Source organism: Agelaius tricolor, unplaced genomic scaffold (genome assembly GCF_023055355.1).
Source record: "Agelaius tricolor isolate 1412-34295 unplaced genomic scaffold, bAgeTri1.0.p SCAF_10, whole genome shotgun sequence".
Lineage (NCBI taxonomy): Eukaryota > Metazoa > Chordata > Aves > Passeriformes > Icteridae > Agelaius > Agelaius tricolor.
The window spans coordinates 5,302,685-5,323,630 of NW_027269270.1; the positions used below are offsets into that span (position 1 = coordinate 5,302,685).

The following is a 20,946-nucleotide window of genomic DNA, read 5'->3' on the forward strand; positions in this document are numbered from 1 at the left end:
AATTCTATAATAATCAAGAAACATAAAAAAATCCCAAAGAAATGCTTGATTACTGCTATAGCACTAACTTCTCTATGTTAAAGGTCTTCATCCTTTTATTCACTTTACAGTTTCATCCCTCACTGTCTTTGATTTTTCTTCTTCCTATTCTTTCTTGTTTTACACCTCTTGAGCTTCTCACAGGCTCATCTTTATTTTTGCCATGATCTAGATCACATTTTACTTCTTCTTTTTATGATATACTTCTCCTTTTTATGATATTTTTAATTGTCCTCCAATAATTTTCCTGAAAAAAAATCTCTAGGTGATATGTACCACTCAATCTTCTATGGTACAATCACCAAGTCAATGAAGGTTGGCCTTCAATCTATGTTCCCTGTGGCAACTGTGCTTTACAAACACACGTCCTTCCTTTGCATCAGCTGTTCTCAATCAGGGCTATTTCTCCTTTTGCTAAGAAAAAACCTGTTCTTCCCACACTTGGCAGGAAATAAAGACAGGTCTCTTGGCTTTTAGCCCCACTGAAACCAGTCTGCCCTTGCATAACAGTTTCTGAATTCCCCAGCATTCACTGCTGCCTTTGGAAAATGAAAGGCACCACGGTTTATAGGGTTTATGCTGCTAGCAGTCCCTTACCCTTGCACCTGGAAGGCCAGGCTCACCAGGACGTCCAGGATCTCCCTGACCTCCTTTAGGTCCAGAAGATCCTGCTGGACCACGCTCTCCTTGGGCTCCCTAAAAAGACACAAGTGAGCTACTAGTTAACAGCTAGAACAGTGACAGAGGAGCAGGTGAAATAAAACATGATGTTCTATTAAGGACCTATTTTTGCAAACAAAGTTACAAATCATTAATATTTTTACCATTATTAGTTTCCTAATTATTATCTTTCTCCCCAAAATTATTACTTAAATGTTTCTCTTCCTTAAAGCAAGTTTATATAAGCATTTTAGAATCCTTGTATTTTTACCAAGAAGGTAGGAATTTACAGAAGTACTAGACAAATGCCTATATGAGTCACTTCCCTGGAAGTGTTAGAGCAGTTAGGAAAACCAGATAAACCCATCTTTTTAAGGGACAAGTCCAGAAAATCACACCACACACAAAGAATAGGCAATTTTTCACAGAGCCCTCTCCTACCCAGTAATATATAAAGCAATATAGGAGTAGAACAGGTCAATCCTTCCCTGTGCATATTTCAAAAGAAGGGAGCTTTAAGTCAGGGACAAGCAAGCACAGCTGAACATCATGAGAACTGAAAGTGACTTTTCCCAAAAAATTTTTGTCTCAAAACATTCAGATCCTCCTTTAGCATTTGTAAATTGGATCTGCCTGTTTGCCCAGAAGCAAAAATTTTTAATGGAACACTTCCCTTTTATATGTCTATATATATGAAGATCTAACAAACTACACAATAAATGATGGAAACTTCAATTTAATTTACCTTTGGTCCAGGCAAGCCATCAGAACCTGGGAAACCACGGTTACCAGGAGCACCCTAGGAAAAGCAGTAGGTATGAGACAATTATCTTAATTTTTACATAGGTTATTACAAATAAAGGACCAGATTTGTGGATTGAAGATTCAGTTCATTTCCTTACAATTTTCTTACTTCAGTACTTTAACGTGGAGAGTGGGGGTGAGTTTATGACTTAAGAATGGTAAAAACATTCATGGTCTCATTCATGCATGCTGGACAGCTCCTTCTGTGTGAACAGCCTCATGGAAAGCCAAGATGAGCAGTTGTACAGGTGTAGGAAAAAGTCTGTAATGAACTTGTCCTATCTCCATCCTTTCTCCTCCCATACTATCCTGGGCACTGAATCTCCACAAAAAAGTATCCAGTGTGAAAAAATAACACATAGTAGTAACTACTGTTAGGAAAATAAGGTTTGACTACATGCACAATCAAGCTGTAAGAACATCCATGGATAGGTCAAAAGGTTTTTCAGCTTAGCAGTGCATCTCTTAAAATATATTATTCCTGTAGATTTCTTACCCTCTCTCCAACAGGACCTGGTGGACCTACTGACCCTGGATCACCTCGAGGGCCTCTTTTCCCTTCTTCACCTATGGGCCCAATGGGACCCTGGGGACCTTGTGGGCCCTAGTGAGAATAAAATGTTATTTTAAAAAACATTGTTAAGCTCACCATTTCTCAGGCATATTGAAACAGACTGTCTTCTGGACACTATAAACATTTTTCCAAATAAAGGAGGAGAAAATAGTTAGGTCTTGGATCAGTTAAAAATAACAGCTTTTCAGCATCTGTTTTTCTCTTTTGCAACGTTTATAAGCTAATAAACTGTAATTCTGCAGATGGGCCGGACACTGCTTCTTATAATCACCCACTATAATTTGTATTTTTTCAAGCTTGAAAGGAGTCAAAATTCAGTGAGACTAATAGAAATTTTCAAAGGAGAAGCCAGTTGTAAAGAAACTATTACTTCACCTCTATATTTTTGTCAGTTAATACATGATTATTTAACTGGTGAGAAAGAAAAGCTGAAGACTGGTTGATAAACCAACTCAAACTCTGCATAGTTGGTTATCTCCCAAAAATTACATAGTTATAAGCCTCTGTGTTTCCTCTTCATCTTAAAAAGCATATGGAGACTTACAGGTTCACCTTTGGGTCCTGCTTCTCCCTTGAAACCTGGGACACCAGGGTCTCCCTGAAAACAAACACATGGATAGCACCAGTAAAGTTAAAAGTCTGCATAAACCACTTCACTTTGTATTATGCCATAAAACAAACATTTCCTAGTTTAGTGACTAATTGTAGATAGTATAATATGATGCTTATAATGGTTTGTCTTTACCTTTATTATGCTTGTTTATTATTATGTTATCAAAAAAAAAAACTTAAATAAATCTCTTTTCTGAGGTTTTTAAAGACACACTTCTTTTTGAAAGATGTAGTGGTATTTTGGATACACAGCAGATTCACAGGATCTGAGTATGCTACTGCTGTATTTAAGGAAGCCCACTGCTAATCCCTGTTTCAGTTCCATGGAGTGACACGTGCCAGGCACTACAATTCCCAAAAGGACAAAGACCCCATTACCGGCTGGCCTCGAATCCCAGGGGGGCCGGTGCTGCCCTGTGGTCCTGGGGAACCAGGGGGGCCTGATAATCCAGGGGGGCCTCCAGTGCCTGGAGATCCCTACAAATACAAACAGGAAGCACAGTAAGGAAACACAATCAAAATAAGGAAATACAAGAAATTAACTTACACAATTTCTTCAAGAGGAAATATGATTACTTACAGTAGGGCCTTTTGCACCAGGGGAACCATCTGTCCCTTCAGCACCCTAAAGATAAGGTATCAATCATTAGAAATAATTTTAATGAGATGGGCATCAATCACAAAAGCAGAAGATCGTTATTTTATCCACTTTACAAGACCAGAAAATAAAGGCTATTAAATAAATATAGCAGCATACACAAATGCCAAAAAGAGCAATAAAGCATGCAAGTTAATGTAATTTTTAATGCTGAAGATCTTATGTTTAAGCTTAAGTTTTAAAATACTTTGAGGATTGAGAGTGTATTGAGATTGTGCAACTTTCAGTTTTCCAACTTGTAATAAAACAACAAATAGTTATTGTCAATAAAAAAAGCACAAAACCAATGAATGAGACCTTTTTTCCTTGGGAAAAGGAAAAGAGGTCTCATTTGAGTAAAACTCTGTCAGGGCACTAAAAACCCCCATAAACAGGTGAACATGCACAAGCTGAGCACTGAGGAACTCAATTCAATGTACTTACAGGAAGACCTTGTGACCCAGCTGGGCCCTGAGGACCCGTTTCACCTCTTTGTCCTTGAGGACCTTCAGGACCTCGAGGACCTGTTGGACCTGCTTCACCCTAGGATTCCACATAAGAAAGCAACTTCAGATTATTTTGCTCTAAAATGCAGCACTACAAAGTAATTCGAGAGGAATACTGAACTTATAACAGAAAAATAATTCATGTTTGAAATAGTTTATTACCCTTAAAATGAAATTTTGCTTACCTAATTTTGCTTCTATTACTTCTAGGTGAATGAGAACATTAAAAGTATAGACAGGATTTTTTCTCAGTGTGTACAAGACAAGGAAACTCTGCAGAAAAGCAGCACTATCCAGGAGTCCAAATAAGATCAAGAACAGACCTGTCTCTCTAAAATCCCACTAAGTGTCTGTAATTTTACAAGTTTTTTCTGCCTTCATTAACAGCAAGGCTGTTAAGATTTAGATATGGTAACACATCTGAGATTGGTTGATTTGGTTTGTTTGTTTGTTTGGGGGTTTTTTTGCACAGCACAGATGAACTCACTGTTACACAACAGTGTACATTAAATACCAATCCAGATACATTAAATATCAAATCCCTGTAAGATTTGACTGGATGATAAAAAATTCCTCCCAGAATCTTCGTTGAATTTTAATTCTATATAGGAAATATACCTTTTGGAACTGACGGCTATTAATATCACATCTTCATAAAACAAATCTACATCTTCGTTGTATAATCTGCTGAGCTTTTATGAGTTCAACTATTCCAATTTTACATCATCTGATGATCAAACTGAAGGTAGCTTCTCCTTTTCAAAAGCTCTAAGTGATTCATCATGTGACAGCTTTTTAAACATTTCCTTAGGTAAAATGCTGAGCCATACTAAAACATTTTATGACGTGCACTACAAGGGCTACCATTTAACTGTACACTCCTCTTGTCTAGACTGTGCTTTTTCCAAGAAAGGTTGGAACAGATGATCCTAGAGGTCCCCTTGTAACCTGCTATTCTATGACTCTATAATTAAGTTGATACTGTTATTAAGACTTGTTTCCAAACAGTGTCATGAATCTTGCCAGCTTCACAACAACACAAAAACATCTGCTGATCTTGGCTACCTGACCAATTCTTGTATAACATTTTCTTATCATGGATGCAGGGCATATATAAGAAGTCTAAGGAAACTGTATGAGTTGTCTTTTCTATCTCTAAGACATTGGCCTCAAGGCTAAGAAGCAAGAAAAAAAAAAAAAAGAGAGCACTTTCTTGCAAAGCGAGAGAAGGAAGGAAGTGCCACAAAGACAGTGCTACAACAAGTGAAAAGTTTTCATGCCAATCACTCCGAGCCACAAAAGGCAGTACCTGTAATTTGCTCTGTTGTGATGAGCTGCACATTTCTTTTGGGGTTCAGGCATTTCCCCCTTACCAGTCTAGATCATCTCAAAAAGTGTTCTTGGCCAAAACTAGAAGTTCCAGCTCTAGAAGGTCCTGCCTCCATATTGTCTTCAACTTGCCCTCACAACCTCACTTCTAGCAATGTATCTTGCTATTCTTTGAATATTCTGGACAAGATTCCTGAAGCACAGCATGGCAGTCATCTTTTAATCACCTCCTGACATGAGCAAATGGGAAAGCAAAGTATCTTAACAGTGGTGAATTGCAATTGCTTCATTTGTCTTTGGGTTTTATCTTTTGTCTGAAGGTCTTAACTAAGACTGATTTCACAACATCTCCTGGGGATCTGTACACATGTCAGCCTGAGCTCTGTGCAGTCTACTACATATTTTTAGTTGTGTGTTGTTAGACATTTTAAAAAGACACTTTCATTTTTTTTTTTTACCTTTAGGCCAGGAATACCAGGAAAACCTGGAGATCCAGTTATACCAAGTGGTCCCTAGAAAAGACAGACACAAAGCTGTAATTCAGTGATTTAGATCACACAGATTAGTCTCCCATCACTGGGTAAATGTGGGTCTAGAATTACCTGTATTTTTTAGTCATAAAACATTTGGTTATAACAAAACCAGAATAACTATAAATATCAGGTTTTTAAGAGATATATATACATTTTACGGAATTATGGTGCAGTTCTTTAATAATGTGTTTGCTGACTTCTGCAAAGCTACAGCTCTTGATTCACCTATTAATGCCTGAATTGCAATGTACACAATTCACGGTGAACAATTATAGAATTAAGATTCCTAAACACACAGGCAAATTCATTTGAAAGCTGTAAAAAACAGACTTTGTATCAAAATTTCAGGGCTAGAGAAACAAAGATGTTTCCATTCCATAATGTCTCTTGTGGTGTACAAGACATTCAAGAGAACTTTCTACTGTACTGCAAAGGCTTGGGAGGGCGGCACACAGTGGTTATCAATACTCACTGCAACACTGGTCCCAGATAATTCCTCTTTATCTTTTCCTGATTTTCTGTCTTTTTGTAAAATATGATTCGTGCTGAGAAAAAATGTTCTATGTAATAAAGCTTTCCTGACAAACTTAATCAGAACAATCTGTCCCACTGAGCATTAATTACAGACAACATTTCTGCCATGACCTTACACTGGATTTCTACAGAACTGATGCAACAGCTCACCAAGTATATTTTTGAAAACCTATGTCCCAGTTTATTGGATCACAAATAATGTCTGCCAAATTTCTCTCTTGTTGCGGGAAGAGTTCCAGGATTAAGCTGTACCACTGCACTGACCCAAATAACAACACATTTCAGTAACACTTTCTCCAGTGAGAAACATTAAGGATGAGTATCTCCCTTGGGACACTTGATGGGATTTTCCAAAAATATTAGCCAACCACTTATCATGTACAGTGAAGCTGAGTTCACATTTTATGCCAAAGAAAAGTTACAAGGTTCGTGTCATACCTCACAGCTTGCCACCCAGCTTCCTTTAACTGTATAGTTTAAATACTGAAAAAAATATTTTCTTTGTTTGAAAGGTTTTCCTAACTAACCTTTCCTTCATGATACACTAAAGAATTGAATTTTCTAGCTTTTAGGCACTTACACTCATCTTTTGAGCTTCTATTACAGTTAATTATTTCTTAGTGAAGTGTTTTATTAAACAGTCTGTTCATTACGATGACAGAGGTGAATGTATTTTTCTCAGAAATTTTTCAAGTAAATAACAAGTATGCACAAAACGAAATTCTAACTGCAAGCAGGTGTGGTTTAGGGTTTTGAGGGGTTTTTTTGTGCAGTGCTTTTGGGATGTTTGGTTTGGTTGTTGGTCTTTGGTTTTTTCTAGCTGAACATCACAAAATGGTTAAGGCTGACTACATCAATGGGTAGAAGCTGTTATCCATATCCTACAAGTGATGCTTTCAGAAAAAAAAAGCAAACATAAATACCACATTTTTAAAGTGGAAGTTGGCCTTGCACAAATAGTACAAAACCATCACCAGTTTTCACATGCAAAAGCAATACAAAATTAACTGTATTTGAGAAACACTCCTGACTCATGTGAATTCACACAAATGTATTCTGCAAATGCAGAGAGATTGGACTGTGGGATCAACACCAACATTGCTACACTGACAGTCTAAGTGTAAACAGCCATGTTTTCCTCTGCAGCCCTGCTGCCATGGTGGGAGAACTTCAGCAGCCCTGCAAGCCAGGCTTTCTCGGCTTGGCAGACATTCAGACACAGGCCTCTGTCCTTCAGTTCAAAAAGTGACTGTCCTTAATTAAAAGCCCCTTTTATACATTTGGTAATGGAACAATTGCAGGGAGCAAGTTGTGCTATCAGTGAGTGCCTTTCTTCTTGCTGACAACAAGCCTCATTTGCCAGCTTTGCAAGTGAAGGAAGATAACATTCAATTATGAACTGCTTTAGATTGCAGTGCATGGACTTGGGCCACTTTCCTCCCCACCATATGGGCTCCATAAGAGCAGCAGAGCATCACCTCCCCAGGGGAGGCTATGGCCAACTCCTCTGCAAATTAAAACCTTTAGATGAAGTAAACTACAGAGGAAAATTTTGCAGAGGGCAGCACTAAAACTAAAATGAGTAGAACTAGGAATCATTCTCAGATAATTAATTCCAGATGCACTTAACTGATACCAGCAACTGCCAACTTTTTTTTTTTTTTTTTTTTTTGGTAGTGTCAAAAGGCAAGTGGAAATATAGAGTGAAAAAGTGGTTGATTGAGAACCAGTCACTTACCATTGGGCCAGGCTTCCCAGGCATACCATGCTGGCCACGTCCACCCTAGACAAGAAAATAGAAAAAACAGAGTATTTGCAAGAACTCTACCTATTTTTTAATTATTTACTGTCAGCATTTGTGATAAAACTATATATACTAAGGTGATTGAAGAAATGATGGATTGCACATTCCTCCAAACACTGGCATGGAAAACTTCTGGAAGAAATTATTCTCCCATTTGAGTTAATGGATTTCTCTGTTTTCAGAAAGGACAATATTTTGAGAGTGTCATTGTATGGGGCACATGACACAAGTGGATCATATAAAAGTCAGGGGAGAAATGCTAGAAAAACAATACTTGATACTGGATATAAAAGCAGCAGGATGAAAGTTCTAATTCAAATATGATCTCATGTCAAGGATAATCCCTCTTTTTGCTGAAAATCAAAATATTTTTAAGAAGATAGCCTTATTATCTGAAATTAAATTTTTAGATTTCATCTAAATTGAAATCTGAATTAAAAGACTTAATCTTAACTTTCATTTTAAACCTATTTCCAGACAAAACTGAAACATTATTTCCTGTTCAGTAATTTTTTTCTGAAAAGAATCTTTCACAAGAAATCCAATAGAAACATAGAAGAAATTTTAATATCCCAGAAAATCGTGCTGTGAGGGTATTTGGACTCATGGGCAGCTCTGCTATGAGAAGTTACCATATAGTTACCACTCTCATTTTAAAAGTGATTTTAACTTTTAAAATTTATGGTACAGATCTCACCCCACAAAACTGCTCAGCCATAACTTTCTTAAGCAATAGCAGAGCTCACAACATAAGTGACTGGCAAGTCACATGAACCAACACTTTCAGGCTCAGAGATTTAAATTTAAGTTAACAAGAGAGGATTTACAAGAGGGAAGGAAGATTCTACTTACAGGGGCACCCTGTGGTCCAATTCGTCCTCTTTCTCCTGGCATTCCCCTAGGTCCCTTGAAGAAAGAACAAAAAGTGCATTATTCAGGAGGTCATCATGTCAGAATTAAAAAAGGGTTGTTTTTTTCACCCCTGCAGGAGTAACTTATCTTGTCCTACAGCAGAAAAGAAGTAGCAGCTCATAAAAATCCTTACAGCTTTACAGGCTTGCCCAGTGGAAATTTAACAAACTGTAATTTCTGGTTTTCCATTCTAAGAGTATTTCCAGTTTTAAACATGTTAGAATAAATTCTTTATATACTTACCAGTGACAATAATGCAACTTCTTTCACTAAATCTCATTCACAAATTAGATTCCACTTCAGGGATATTAAATTCTACACACAACATAGTGCTTCACAGAGAGATGACATTATCTGATATCAGAAAGAGGCTTTACTTCCAGGAGCACTGCTGAGAGTCAATTTTTGTCATGTAACACTATTCATGCATATTCAGTTGTCCAAAACTACATGTGAATTAAAAGTATTCTAAAACAAAGTTTCTCCATTTCACTTCCAGGCCATGCATACTTATCCTCACCATAACCTCCAAAACCCTCTGACCATGGTTTTCTTAGCCAGTTCATTCCTGATCTAAATTACTCCAGTTCTACTTCAGGGCAACCCAAGCCAGTATTTCTCATGTTGAAATTACTCCACATGAGGCATCAACATGCAAAAACAATACCACCCTACACTTACATGAGCTGGGAAACCATCATCACACCTACAGCCAAGTAAGTCTCTGCTGAGCCTTCAGATTTAGCATTATTACCTATGTCTGTGAATGAAGGGAAGGAACACCTTACAGTGGACCAAATTCACTGTCAGAGTAACAGAAACCAAGCCTTCATGAAGAGAAAGTTCAGCTCCATGAGCTCAAATACAAATATCAAAGCCCTGCAATTCCCACTACCAGTAGTGTTGACAATCACTTCTGCAACACCCAAAGCATGTGACACTCACTAGAGGACCTGTTGGACCCATGGCTCCCGTTGGTCCAGACTCTCCCTAGAAAAAGAAATGAAATTATTAGAGAAATGGGTGAAAGGAAAATGGAGTCACATCTCACCCCTGTCCTCTGTGCTTATGTTGGACCTCAGGGGCAGGTTTGCACAGGTACCTGCGTGCATCACACCTGGCAAGGACACTACTCTCTACTCTGATGGAAATGCCATGTTTATGTGTTCTCAGTGTTTATGTGTTCTCTGCCAAGACTGCTGCTGTTGTTGTTCCACAGGAAATGGTTGGCAATCTTGGGAAAGAAATATTTTTTTACACAAACTCTCCTTAACTACTAATCTCACACTTAAATTTAGATTTTGGAAGATTCACTTCATTCACTACGTTTTTAATCTAAAGGAATAATTCTCTCCCACATTCAATTATCACCTATGCCAGGCCAAAAATGTTTCAGCATCAGCACTGATGAAAGTGGAAAAGCCTGAAAAAGTGTTCTATTCTCTTTTAAAACATCTTTTAACCTATCTTGAAAGGGCTGACTCCAGCTGGCTATCCTGCATTACCACTGCTTTGATCTGAAGTTGTAAGAGTGGTGCAGTGCCAATGGAGATGAAAAATTCTGAGAATAAACTAATAAAATAGTCTGTTTGATTACAATACATCTCCTCTCCAGTGCCTGTTTCTTTTAAGCCAATCTATCACAATTTGAAAGAGAACAGCCAGGTTTTAGTTATGCATTGCTTTATTTGATTATAATAAAAAATGTTCAACTTGGTCCCATAGAGCCAACAGGAACCATGAACTGTCCAAGTGGAGAACTGCAAGATGTGCATGGGGCCTTTATTAACAGACTCTGCTGTTCAGTATTACACACATGTCACAAATGGAGCACTCAGCTCACCCAGTGGTCTCTCACAGGCCTAAAGCAGCCCCAGCTGCAGCTGGGACTGGCACCTTTGAATTCTATCCCCCATATAAAGGTCAGAGAGGGTATACAAAGCTGTGTTCAAAAGATCTCCTGCCTTTCAGGATTTTGGTACTACACAGAACATGCTTAATCATTTATTTGTTTTGGCCATAAAAATACCTTTGCTCCAGCTGCTCCAATTTCACCTTTTGGACCATCAAGGCCTTTCAATCCCTGTAAATTATAAAAAGATAAAGGAATTGTATTTATATATGTACACACAGAGAGCACTCCCACTATTATTGTTAAAGTAACTTGATATTAAAGTATTAAGAATGGATCTAAGGTGGTAAGAGTAAGAAAAGAAAAAAATAAAGAAGAAAAAAAACAGATGGAATAAAAGTTTTTAAACATTTCCTAAATGGAAACCATTTGTACAAGGTACATTTCCCTGGATTTGGTTTCCTTTTTAAAACAAAAAAGTTTTTTAAAAAAAATCCTAAAACAACAAGGAGGAGGCTCTGAGCCATAGGAAACCAATTTATTCCTCCCTGAAGTAAAATTCTGGCCAGAAAACTTGGTAATTTGTAATCACTCCATGTTGCAAACATATCCACCTCTCAAGTTCCCCACCCTAATGCAAGACTTGCCAGCAAAGTGAGAGAACTGTCAGGTTTGCGCCTCCTGAAGCTTGGCAGGGCTCATGCAAGCTCCTTCCAGATTCCCAGAACATTTGAAATAGAGTAAAAAAGCACTGGAGCATGTAATACAAAGGTCAGCTTAAAGGGGAATTGTACTGATTTTCTGCAAGGTCCCCTTTCTCTCAAATGCCAGGATTTTTGCTGCAGCTGCCTCGTCTGTAGTGTAGGCAAATTCTGCACAGATACAAAGAAAAATCTTCATTCTGAAACTGCCAGGAGACATCATCTATATCAGAGCGAAAACCTTGTCTCTTACCCGGTGACCCTTGAGACCTGGGAGACCAGGAGCACCAGGAAAGCCTCGAGGGCCCTAGGTATGAAAAAGAAAAAAAACAAATATAATCCTGATTCTGCAGATAAACCCAGCAATCATGGTCCTAAAAGGGATAAGGGCAGCAGCAATACTAACATTGCTAACACTCCTTAATTTTCATCATAGTGAGGAACAGCATTTGAGCAGCTCACAGATGATACAGCCTTGAAGTTATTCTCAGCATTACACACATTTTCACTGACATTAAAAGCTTCGTCATTTATATTGTTGTGTGATCAAACTTCAAATTTCACAAAAATAATGAAATAAGATGAGTGGCAGGTCAAGTTTTGAGGGTTAATATGGACAAACATTAATTAGGCTGAGATGAAAATTCAGCCTAATTTTGATTAGGCTGAATTTTGATCAAGAGCAAACACTTAAAATGAACTAGAAACTCAGACCTGCGAACTGTACCTGCTCTTTCTTTCAGAATATGTCAGTCCAGAAGCATGACAAACAACTGCTACCAAAACATATTTAGCAACTGAACCAAAGCTGTCTTGCAATTAGCTTCCTACCAAGTTTCTCTGGAAAGGCTAACAGAAGTGCCTTGTGTCAGAATATTGGCAATATGAATTCAGAGCAGAAATCTCAGATAACAACACTTATCCTCTCAGCAACAAAGCAAACACCAACCTGGAGCCTAGGAGTGAGCTAGGACTTCAGATACTGAATGGCAGAACTTTGCCCTCATAATAAAAAGCAATACTGATGAGTCACATCAGTATGAAGCAATAAGGAACCAGTATCATATGATGACATATGAATATTTTGCTAAAATTTCAATTATCATGCTCTTACTGGAGATCCTGGAAATCCAGGCTCACCGGTTTGTCCTGGTCTACCAGGTTCACCCTAAGGAAAGAGAAAAGAAAAGGAACTCATTAAAACAGGAGATTTTAAAATGGACTTTGTGTATCATTCTTCCACTCAAACAAATGAAGACATCACATCAGTATTATGCACTCTCTTTGCTGTAACAATGTCAGTGACATAAATCAACTGAATATGTGCCTAGCAAACGTGCATTAGATGCATTAACTCACAAAGGGTTTTTAACCAAGAACTGGAAAAACTGAAGGCTGAACCCACAATGAATCCCAGTCATCAGGAGATGGTGCTGCCACCTGGTTTTCCTGGGAATTAATGAGTCAACTTTCTGTCATCTTCTCACAGAGCATCAAATTGCTGTTATTTCCCACTGGAACAGCAATTTAAAACTACCTGCATTGTAGCTTGTGACTCTACTTCTGTTTAAATGTTTTAATACATGTATAATACATGTATCATTCTAGGACAGTGACTATTTTCTGTGTATTGCAATAGGGAAAACAATATGGTGAAACCAACAAGTATGTTTTGAAGATGAATCAAAGCCTACCAGAGTCACAGCCAAATATTCCTTTACATGCATCAGTCAGTTCAAATATACCCAGGACACCAGAATGCAGAAGTATGAAAGGCTTCAGAAAAATAATTTCAGGTCAGAAAGAAGGCAAAGGACTTCACAAATGCAATTAAAGACATCCAAACAAAGGAAATGGGGGAAGTTCTTAGAGCAGTGTCAAGATTTGACTTCCCTGCACTGAGAGTTAACTATTGCCAAGGATTCCTAACCTTGTACAGTTTAATGGGAAGGTAGCTGTTACACAACTAATTTCTATAGTAAAATGGCATCTGCAGTTTTCTAACTAATTTCCAAAATATAAATTAGAGTTAGATGGATTTTGTGTGATTTGCAAACAACTAACATACACCCACCAGTAAGCTACTGTTGAGCAGTACGTATACACCCATACAATATACATAATACATACATTTTACATATGTATGTATGCATACATGGATAAAGAAAAAAATCAGTTAGGAACATAATCAATTATCATTTTTTAAATAAATTAAATATTAAAATCTTATCCAGACACACGTGTGTGTTGCCATTACAGCTCTTCTAACCCAACATACAATCCCAAAAGAGAGGAGATGCCTCCAAATGACTCCCTGTGATTTTTTTTTATGTTTGATTTCAAGAAAGATTATCTCAGTTAAGAACTTACTGAGACAAGAAATAGAGATGGTGCTAGACTTTAGGTATGATGATGACACGTAAGGAAAAGAAAGGAGGGGTTGGGGAATGGTTGCCAAGATTCACAGCTGAGATGCTGGATTTAATGAGGAGTACAATTACAAAGGAAAGCAGACAATAGTTAGAACAGGCACATCTGCTGGTTAGTCACTGCCTCACAGATGCCAATGTTTGTTTTATTAAAAATAAAACAAGATACAAAGAATAACAAACTTACATCTTCACCAGGTTTGCCTGGAGGTCCCTCTGGTCCACGAGAACCAACTGGCCCCTAGGAAATTAATATATTTGTTGAGAAGTCAGGTTAGCCATCACTTAAATATCTATTTACTTCATTTCAAAGTCTGGTTTTACAAAAACAGATGTAGAAAAAGGAAGATTTTATGCCTAAGCACATTTGCTCAGCTTTGTGGTGCTCTTTCTAACCATCCTGACCCTAGAAAACCTGCATTGTATTATAAGAAAATACAGGATGGATTCTTTAGGAAAAAAACCCAAAACATTAAAAATCACAGTTGCTGTTTGCTTCAAATCTCTGGCTCTTGCTTTTACTTTTGTTTCATTTTGTTGCCTCAAAAAAATATTTTCATCATCCTTTGTGTAAGTTACACTCTCAGGTATGGTTTTACCAGTGCCTAAACATTCTCAGGCCTGTGTTGGAAAGGTGAGAATGATTGTTTCTAATATAATCATTGCTATTCACATTTAAAACAACTCAAATTCACTGATCCATGACAACATGCTTTAAACACCACAAGTCTTCACTGAAGTTACTTAATAGTTTCAGCTGAAACAACATGACAAAAATTCTGTTCTGAAATTAAAAAGTATAGCATATTTGCAATTCTGTTGTAGAAATGTTTGCATTTATTGGTCTTACCATTGGTCCTGGATCTCCAGGTTCACCAGGTGGGCCTGTGGGACCAGCACCACCCTAAAATTAACCAAAGATTAATACAGTTACAAATTCCAAAAGCAATTATAAGGATATAATTTAAAATCCATGACCAGGAAAATCACAGCCTAGGGGTGAGAATCTGGATTCTAATTCAGAACCAATTCACATTTCCATAGGAGTGAAAGTTGGATACTAAAACCCCTGAAGCTGTAGATAAATCCTGTGCCATACACAAACCCCACTGGAAACTTAACACCATGCCAATACTGAAACAAGAAATCTCCATTTTCATTGCTGCTCGCTCATTAAAAAACAAGTTGGGTTAAAACCCTGTTAAAGATCTAATAAACTGTTCTTTTGGAGCCAATTCCTGTGTATGGAGTCCATCTGGAGCAGAGCCCTTGTTTAAATTCCCTTCTGGATGAAGGTGCACTCAGCCACAAGTCAGTGAGGATGGACACTGCCCCAGAGATGCACAAACCCTTCTCACCACAAGCTCTGCCTTCATCTCTGGCCAATTTAATCCCCTCAGGTGAAGCACTCACTTGTTTTCCTTGGAGACCCTGAGGACCTCTTGGACCCACTGGACCCTGTTGAACACACAACTTGTTACACACTGGAAAACAACCTTTCCCAAGTAAGAAACACTCTACAAAGGGCAAAATGGCCTGATAGTGACCACCAGCATTTCTACAGCCTGAAAGGTTTCTACTCAGAAAACTGGCGTTATGAAACACAAACAGATGTTGAATGAAATCTTCAAAGTCCAAAAGCCACAGGAGGGTAATTTCATTAGCAGCTGAAAATACGGGCTTGGCTGCTTCCTCCAACCTCACAGTCTCTGGAATCACAATAACCAAAGTGTCTGTCCAGATCCATGAAAAAAATGTAGTAACAAAATAAGAGTTGAGGGGAATAGTCTTCACTTGAAGGGAATGTCATTACCCAGATGAATCTCATAATGGAATCAATGACAAATTAAATTAATCTTCTTGTTCTCAGTCAAGCTGAGAAGCAGTAATGAAAGGATGTGTTTAAATGTATCATACAAACCACCAAAAGAGCTTTCCAAATCATTGTGGTTAGTTACACAAAACTCAGATTGTCCCTCAGAAAGTGCCATGGTACTTTTAGGAACAATCTCAAACCTAATTGTAACTTGTAACACAAAATATCAACTTATTTGAAAGTAATTATCTTGGTTCTAGGAATACAAAAATATCTATAACAGACAACCATTCATTTTGAAAGAAATTCAATAATTATGTCTTTTAAAATTTAATATTTTTCTACTATTTTTTAAAAAGCTAATGTAGAAGAGTTAGCAATGGGCCATTTAAAAAAAAAAAAGCTAATGAACATTAGAAACAAAACATTCTTTCAGCTGTCAGTTACCCAGTTTACAAGAGAATGAAAAAAGAATGTCACATAACATGACAAAGAGCGAGTGCCAACTGACTTTAGCAGACTTTGTGTAAGGCCATAGATATATTAACATTAAATTTAATCATATTTGAGAATGATAAGAGAAGAGGCAGCACAAGAGATGCAACACCTTGAGAAAAACTGAGTGAAAGGATTAAGCAAAACAATTAAAGCAACAGACAGGCCAAACTGGACAGACTTGTGGAACAAATCATTTTATGTTCATAAAGCAAATTCACTGAAGACATTCATCAAAAAGTTCTTTAAAGAAATCACTGCAAAAGTTAGTCCTAAGGTAAAGTATCAGCTTATCTTTGGAACCTTTCACATGGCACTGGAACTGATTATGAAGGCTACTTGAAGGGACTTGGATAAGATTCAGGTGGGCAAACTCATGGGCAGTACAATCACTAAAGGATGGTTTCCTTCAGAATGGATGTTAAAAATATCAGCAAAGAGGGTAACAGCATTTCCAAGATATCAAATGTGAAGAGAGGTGCATGAGGGCAGAGAGGTATTATTAAGAAAAACCCCCCCAAGAGTTCCAGAAGAGATAACTTAGGGTGGTGAAACAGCTCTCACAGACAACAAAAAATTTCAGTGTTACTATTAAGTCCCCAGTGCACTCAAAGTAAAGAACATATCTAAATAGTGAGGGATGCCAGAGTAAAAACTGGGCTGACTGGAGAGACAGAGGAAGTCTGTCTTGAAACAACAAAGCACAGATTTGAGTTAAGAGTTGGTTTTGAACGTAAATTTTTTTAATTACTACCAAAAAACCCTGATTTGATGTCACATGTGAAAAGAAGTTACATATTTGTTTATTCTGCTTTGTGTTATACCTGACAACTTCAAGTCACTCTGCAATGAGCTGGTTTTTTCTCCTGTACCTTACTCTTAGTAGCTGCTAAATTTCAGGAGAGATGGATAGATGTGGGAAAAGAAGCTGTCATTTAACAGAAAAACACTTTTTTCCCCAGGTACTGTGCAAAACTCTCCTAGATTATACTGTACATCCAGGTTCTAGAGGCACAGGAAGCTGTAGAGGATGAATTCCCTTTTGGGTTTTTGGACATGCAATCCTCTTCCAGCATCTCTTACAGTACAGGGCTAATGTGGTCTTACCACTGCACCAGGCATCAGTCCCATCTGACTACCAAGTCCAGACTTCTCATCCAGTCCTGCCATCTGAGCTGCAAAGGGCTGGAAAAATAAGATGGATGATTTTAGCTGTAAGTTATGGTGATGGTTTGTAAGGCAAAAATCCACGCAATCACATCTTCATCATTTAACTTGCTTTTGCAGTGATAACAGCTCAATTCTTTGGTTTAAACACTAAACCAAAATTTGTCTCTCCTCTAAATATGAGGTGTTTAAAGCTTCAAAGATTTATGATTATTATTCTATTTCCACTTTAATATTAAAAAGTATAAAATTACCAAAAAAGAGGAAAGCCTCCCACTAAATTAATTACATTTTTTCATGACTTACAAATCTAGACCAAAACTGCCATATTCCTTCATGTTTTCTAAGGCTTTTTTTCACTTATCATGCTTCAAGTTCAGAAATATCTTAAGATAAATGGAAATGTAACTGATTTCATCATGACAAATTAGAATTTTTAAGCATCTTGCCCTTATCCAGCAAAGCTGAAAGCCACTGCTATTCCTATTAATTAACAGAGACCAATGAAGGGAGAAACTTCAGTGCCCTCCTTCTTATGCAAGCAAATAGTTGAAATTAACAGTTTTATTTTGCTTCATTCAGAGCCAGAGCCTCATTCACAGCAGGCCAGAGATGAGTTCAGAGACAGGAATACAAACAAAAAATGTCTTAGATTTCCAGCCACACCTTTCTTCCATTTTTCTGTGGAATTCTATGTAGGATAACAGCCTAGCATCCATTATGGTGCTTCTGTGATTCTAAGAGATTCCTGTGTGCTGAAGATATTTACTTGGGCTGAGTCTACTGCATTCAGAACTGCTGGGAAATGTGTCATGAAATGCCGCCCAAAGTTGCAAGCTATTGGCCTAACATGAATATTGCAGATTTTTGTCACCATAACTATTATTTTCAGTAACATCTCAGGAACAATGGAATGAGAAATCATAACAGGCATCAAAATAGCAATAAATGTGTAACTGAATACACTTGAAAAATTTAAAGATGTATTTAATTATCAACCATAATTAGTATCCAATAGAGGGAGGAGGAGAAAAAAAGTTTTGCAGAATACCTTGTCTGTATCTATAAGGCTGGTTAGCACTGCTTTCACAAACAATTTCTCAATCTTCTCAGTGTTTGTCTGAATACTTCCAGCAAGAAGTATTATCAACCACATTTTAGTTTCTCTCATTAGTTATTTCTAATTCATTTATCTTAATTTTTACTTTTCTATGTTCCTAACTTGGTGCACTCATTTCCTCTGTACTATTGCTCAGATGCCTTGGCTGGTGTAAGTAAAAGAACCCTTGTGGTGGTTCTAGATTAGGGCAGTTTGGCTTTGCTAGATGCTAAAATCTGCTGTGAAAGGTGGATCCTTTCCCAGGTTTCTCACATTGAACTTGTCCCAGTTTTTGGCAGAATTTGCAGTGCCACTTTCTGCTGCCCCTCATGACTGGGAGACAGAAGTGGGCACAGCGTTCCATGGTCACAGAACCAAAGGAAAATCACCATTTATGCAAATAAATATCATGTGGATGTGGCCTAACACTCCACTTCGAGCTAGAGCAAATGTAAACTTACCCTGCTTATTCCATCTGGTCCTGGGTGAGTGGGATGCCCTGGAGGACCAGGGTCACCAGGCTGGCCAGGGATACCAGGTTCCCCATCAATCCCTTGAGGACCACGAGGACCCTACAAAGAAAATCAGGAATGCCAGCAGTGTGCAGAGGTATTCACTGAAATCATTGTAACTGGCCTCTTTGGGATAAATCTGTATTTCTACAGAAAGATCTTCAAAAAAACAACATCCCTAAAGCTCTGTTCCCACCCTCAGATCAGAAGCACTGACTGAAATTTATCATGGTCCAACAATTAAATAAACCGTAGTAATTTCTATCACAGGCTTTTTTAGAAACTCAGGCTTCCTATCATTCCACACTAGAGTATACTATTCCTCAAAAACCTCCTTGGCTTTGCCCACTGTATAGAATGAAGTTAATTCACTTCTAAAATGAGTACAGCTCAGGTAAGTGTAAATATAGGCTTAGGAAACTCCAGAGTAATGCTGGATTTTTAAAGCCTACTTGACATCATGAATGGTTTAGCCAGTTCATAGCACTGTTGAATTCTCAACACAGTTGTAATGCCAGAAATGCAAGGAAAGTTACCTGGTGTTGAAGCCACCTCTAGCCAGTATTTACAGAATAGGTTAGAGCCCATCCTGTAGCTCTCATTTTAATGTGTCTCCCACTTTTAATTCCTAAACTGCACTCAACTCATATAAGAACTAGAATTAAATATGGAGGCAACTAATAAAACATTAGTGGAGCAAAATGAGTAGTAATGGGACCAATACAGACATGCTTCAATCATAAATACAGACTTTAAAGTGCTTGTTACTACTTTTCTTCGTTAGAATAACATGCTTGACCAAGGCAAGATAAAGTTTTAGACTATGTAATGAGCTCTTCCATTTTAAGGATCCTTAAACATAGACTTTTAGAAGCCTGGCTCACTGAGTCATCTTTTCAAACACAATTAACAATCAGACTGCTGGGATTTCCATGAGGTGAGGGCTGTGTCTGCAACATATTTCAGTGGAATTTATGTCTGAAGTGGTATGGTTTGAACTAGTATGGCTCACAGAAGGAGCAGTGAATAGATGGTATTCTGAACAAATGTGAAGATCTGTGCGTCTTGGATGGAAGCAGAACGTTTCAGCACAAAACTTCATTCTTAAATGTATCTCTTATAAACACAAGTACACACTGCCAAACCTAAAAGTGCTAACTGTCCCAAGGAGGAAAAGAATGAGATACCTTATTTGTTTGTTCTCAAAACAAAAAGAAAACAAAGCTAAGCATTAGAGAAAAAAACCCTACAAAACCACAGCTGGCTATAAAGAATTTGGCAAGTCTGTGTCCTTGCTGATTTTCAATACCCACACAAGACACCTTAACAAAATCTAAGAGAGAAAAAAAGCCTTTTTAAAATCCTTTTTATAAAAGGACCTACTTTTTAGTCACCAAAACTCAAGCTGGTTCAAAAGCAAAAATGCAACTACATACCTCAATACCAAAAAGTCATCAAAATGCATGTTTGTATTTGTAGGTAGCTAGTGGTATATAACCAATCTGGTGGGTTTTTAAAAATATTGATTACAATTTATTTATTTTTCAGCATTTATAGATTATATGTATAGAAAAAAGCCCTTTCGTTTTCTTTCAACAGTTCAAGGTCAGTAAGGTTTAAAAAAAAAAAAAAAAAAGAGGAAAAAGGAAAAACATTCTCACAAATGCCACGAGGTGGCAGCCTCTAAACACAATTTTCTCATTCTGGCCCACTGCTGCTGCTGGTCAGGAAACAATTAAAGGTTTTGCTTATAATAAAAAAAAAAGGAAAAAGAAGCTCACGGTAGGACACTCCCAAATTTCTATTTACTCAAACTGCTACTGCAAGTAAAATTGAGTGTAAATCCACATGGAAAGAAAAACATATGAATGGGTCTGAGGATGTCCAAGTTTATTTTCTGTCCTCAAAAGACCATTTGTTAACAACTAAAA

At 37.6% G+C, this 20,946-nt stretch overlaps 1 protein-coding gene across 2 annotated transcripts in view; it reads right to left on the reverse strand.

Moving 5' to 3' along the window:
• COL5A2 (collagen type V alpha 2 chain) overlaps positions 1 to 20,946 on the reverse strand; it is a 98,178-nt gene that overhangs the window by 21,481 nt on the left and 55,751 nt on the right. For both annotated transcript variants that reach the window (XM_071434466.1, XM_071434465.1), the window contains exons 7-25: positions 18,965 to 19,075; positions 17,345 to 17,422; positions 15,340 to 15,384; positions 14,777 to 14,830; positions 14,114 to 14,167; positions 12,612 to 12,665; positions 11,751 to 11,804; positions 10,974 to 11,027; positions 9,890 to 9,934; positions 8,885 to 8,938; positions 7,967 to 8,011; positions 5,620 to 5,673; positions 3,771 to 3,869; positions 3,270 to 3,314; positions 3,068 to 3,166; positions 2,622 to 2,675; positions 2,000 to 2,107; positions 1,445 to 1,498; positions 637 to 735 (exon numbers count right to left, since the gene is read on the reverse strand). In XM_071434466.1, the coding sequence (XP_071290567.1) occupies positions 637 to 735; positions 1,445 to 1,498; positions 2,000 to 2,107; positions 2,622 to 2,675; positions 3,068 to 3,166; positions 3,270 to 3,314; positions 3,771 to 3,869; positions 5,620 to 5,673; positions 7,967 to 8,011; positions 8,885 to 8,938; positions 9,890 to 9,934; positions 10,974 to 11,027; positions 11,751 to 11,804; positions 12,612 to 12,665; positions 14,114 to 14,167; positions 14,777 to 14,830; positions 15,340 to 15,384; positions 17,345 to 17,422; positions 18,965 to 19,075 (1,260 nt within the window). The remainder of the gene's footprint in view (positions 1 to 636; positions 736 to 1,444; positions 1,499 to 1,999; positions 2,108 to 2,621; positions 2,676 to 3,067; positions 3,167 to 3,269; positions 3,315 to 3,770; positions 3,870 to 5,619; positions 5,674 to 7,966; positions 8,012 to 8,884; positions 8,939 to 9,889; positions 9,935 to 10,973; positions 11,028 to 11,750; positions 11,805 to 12,611; positions 12,666 to 14,113; positions 14,168 to 14,776; positions 14,831 to 15,339; positions 15,385 to 17,344; positions 17,423 to 18,964; positions 19,076 to 20,946) is intronic.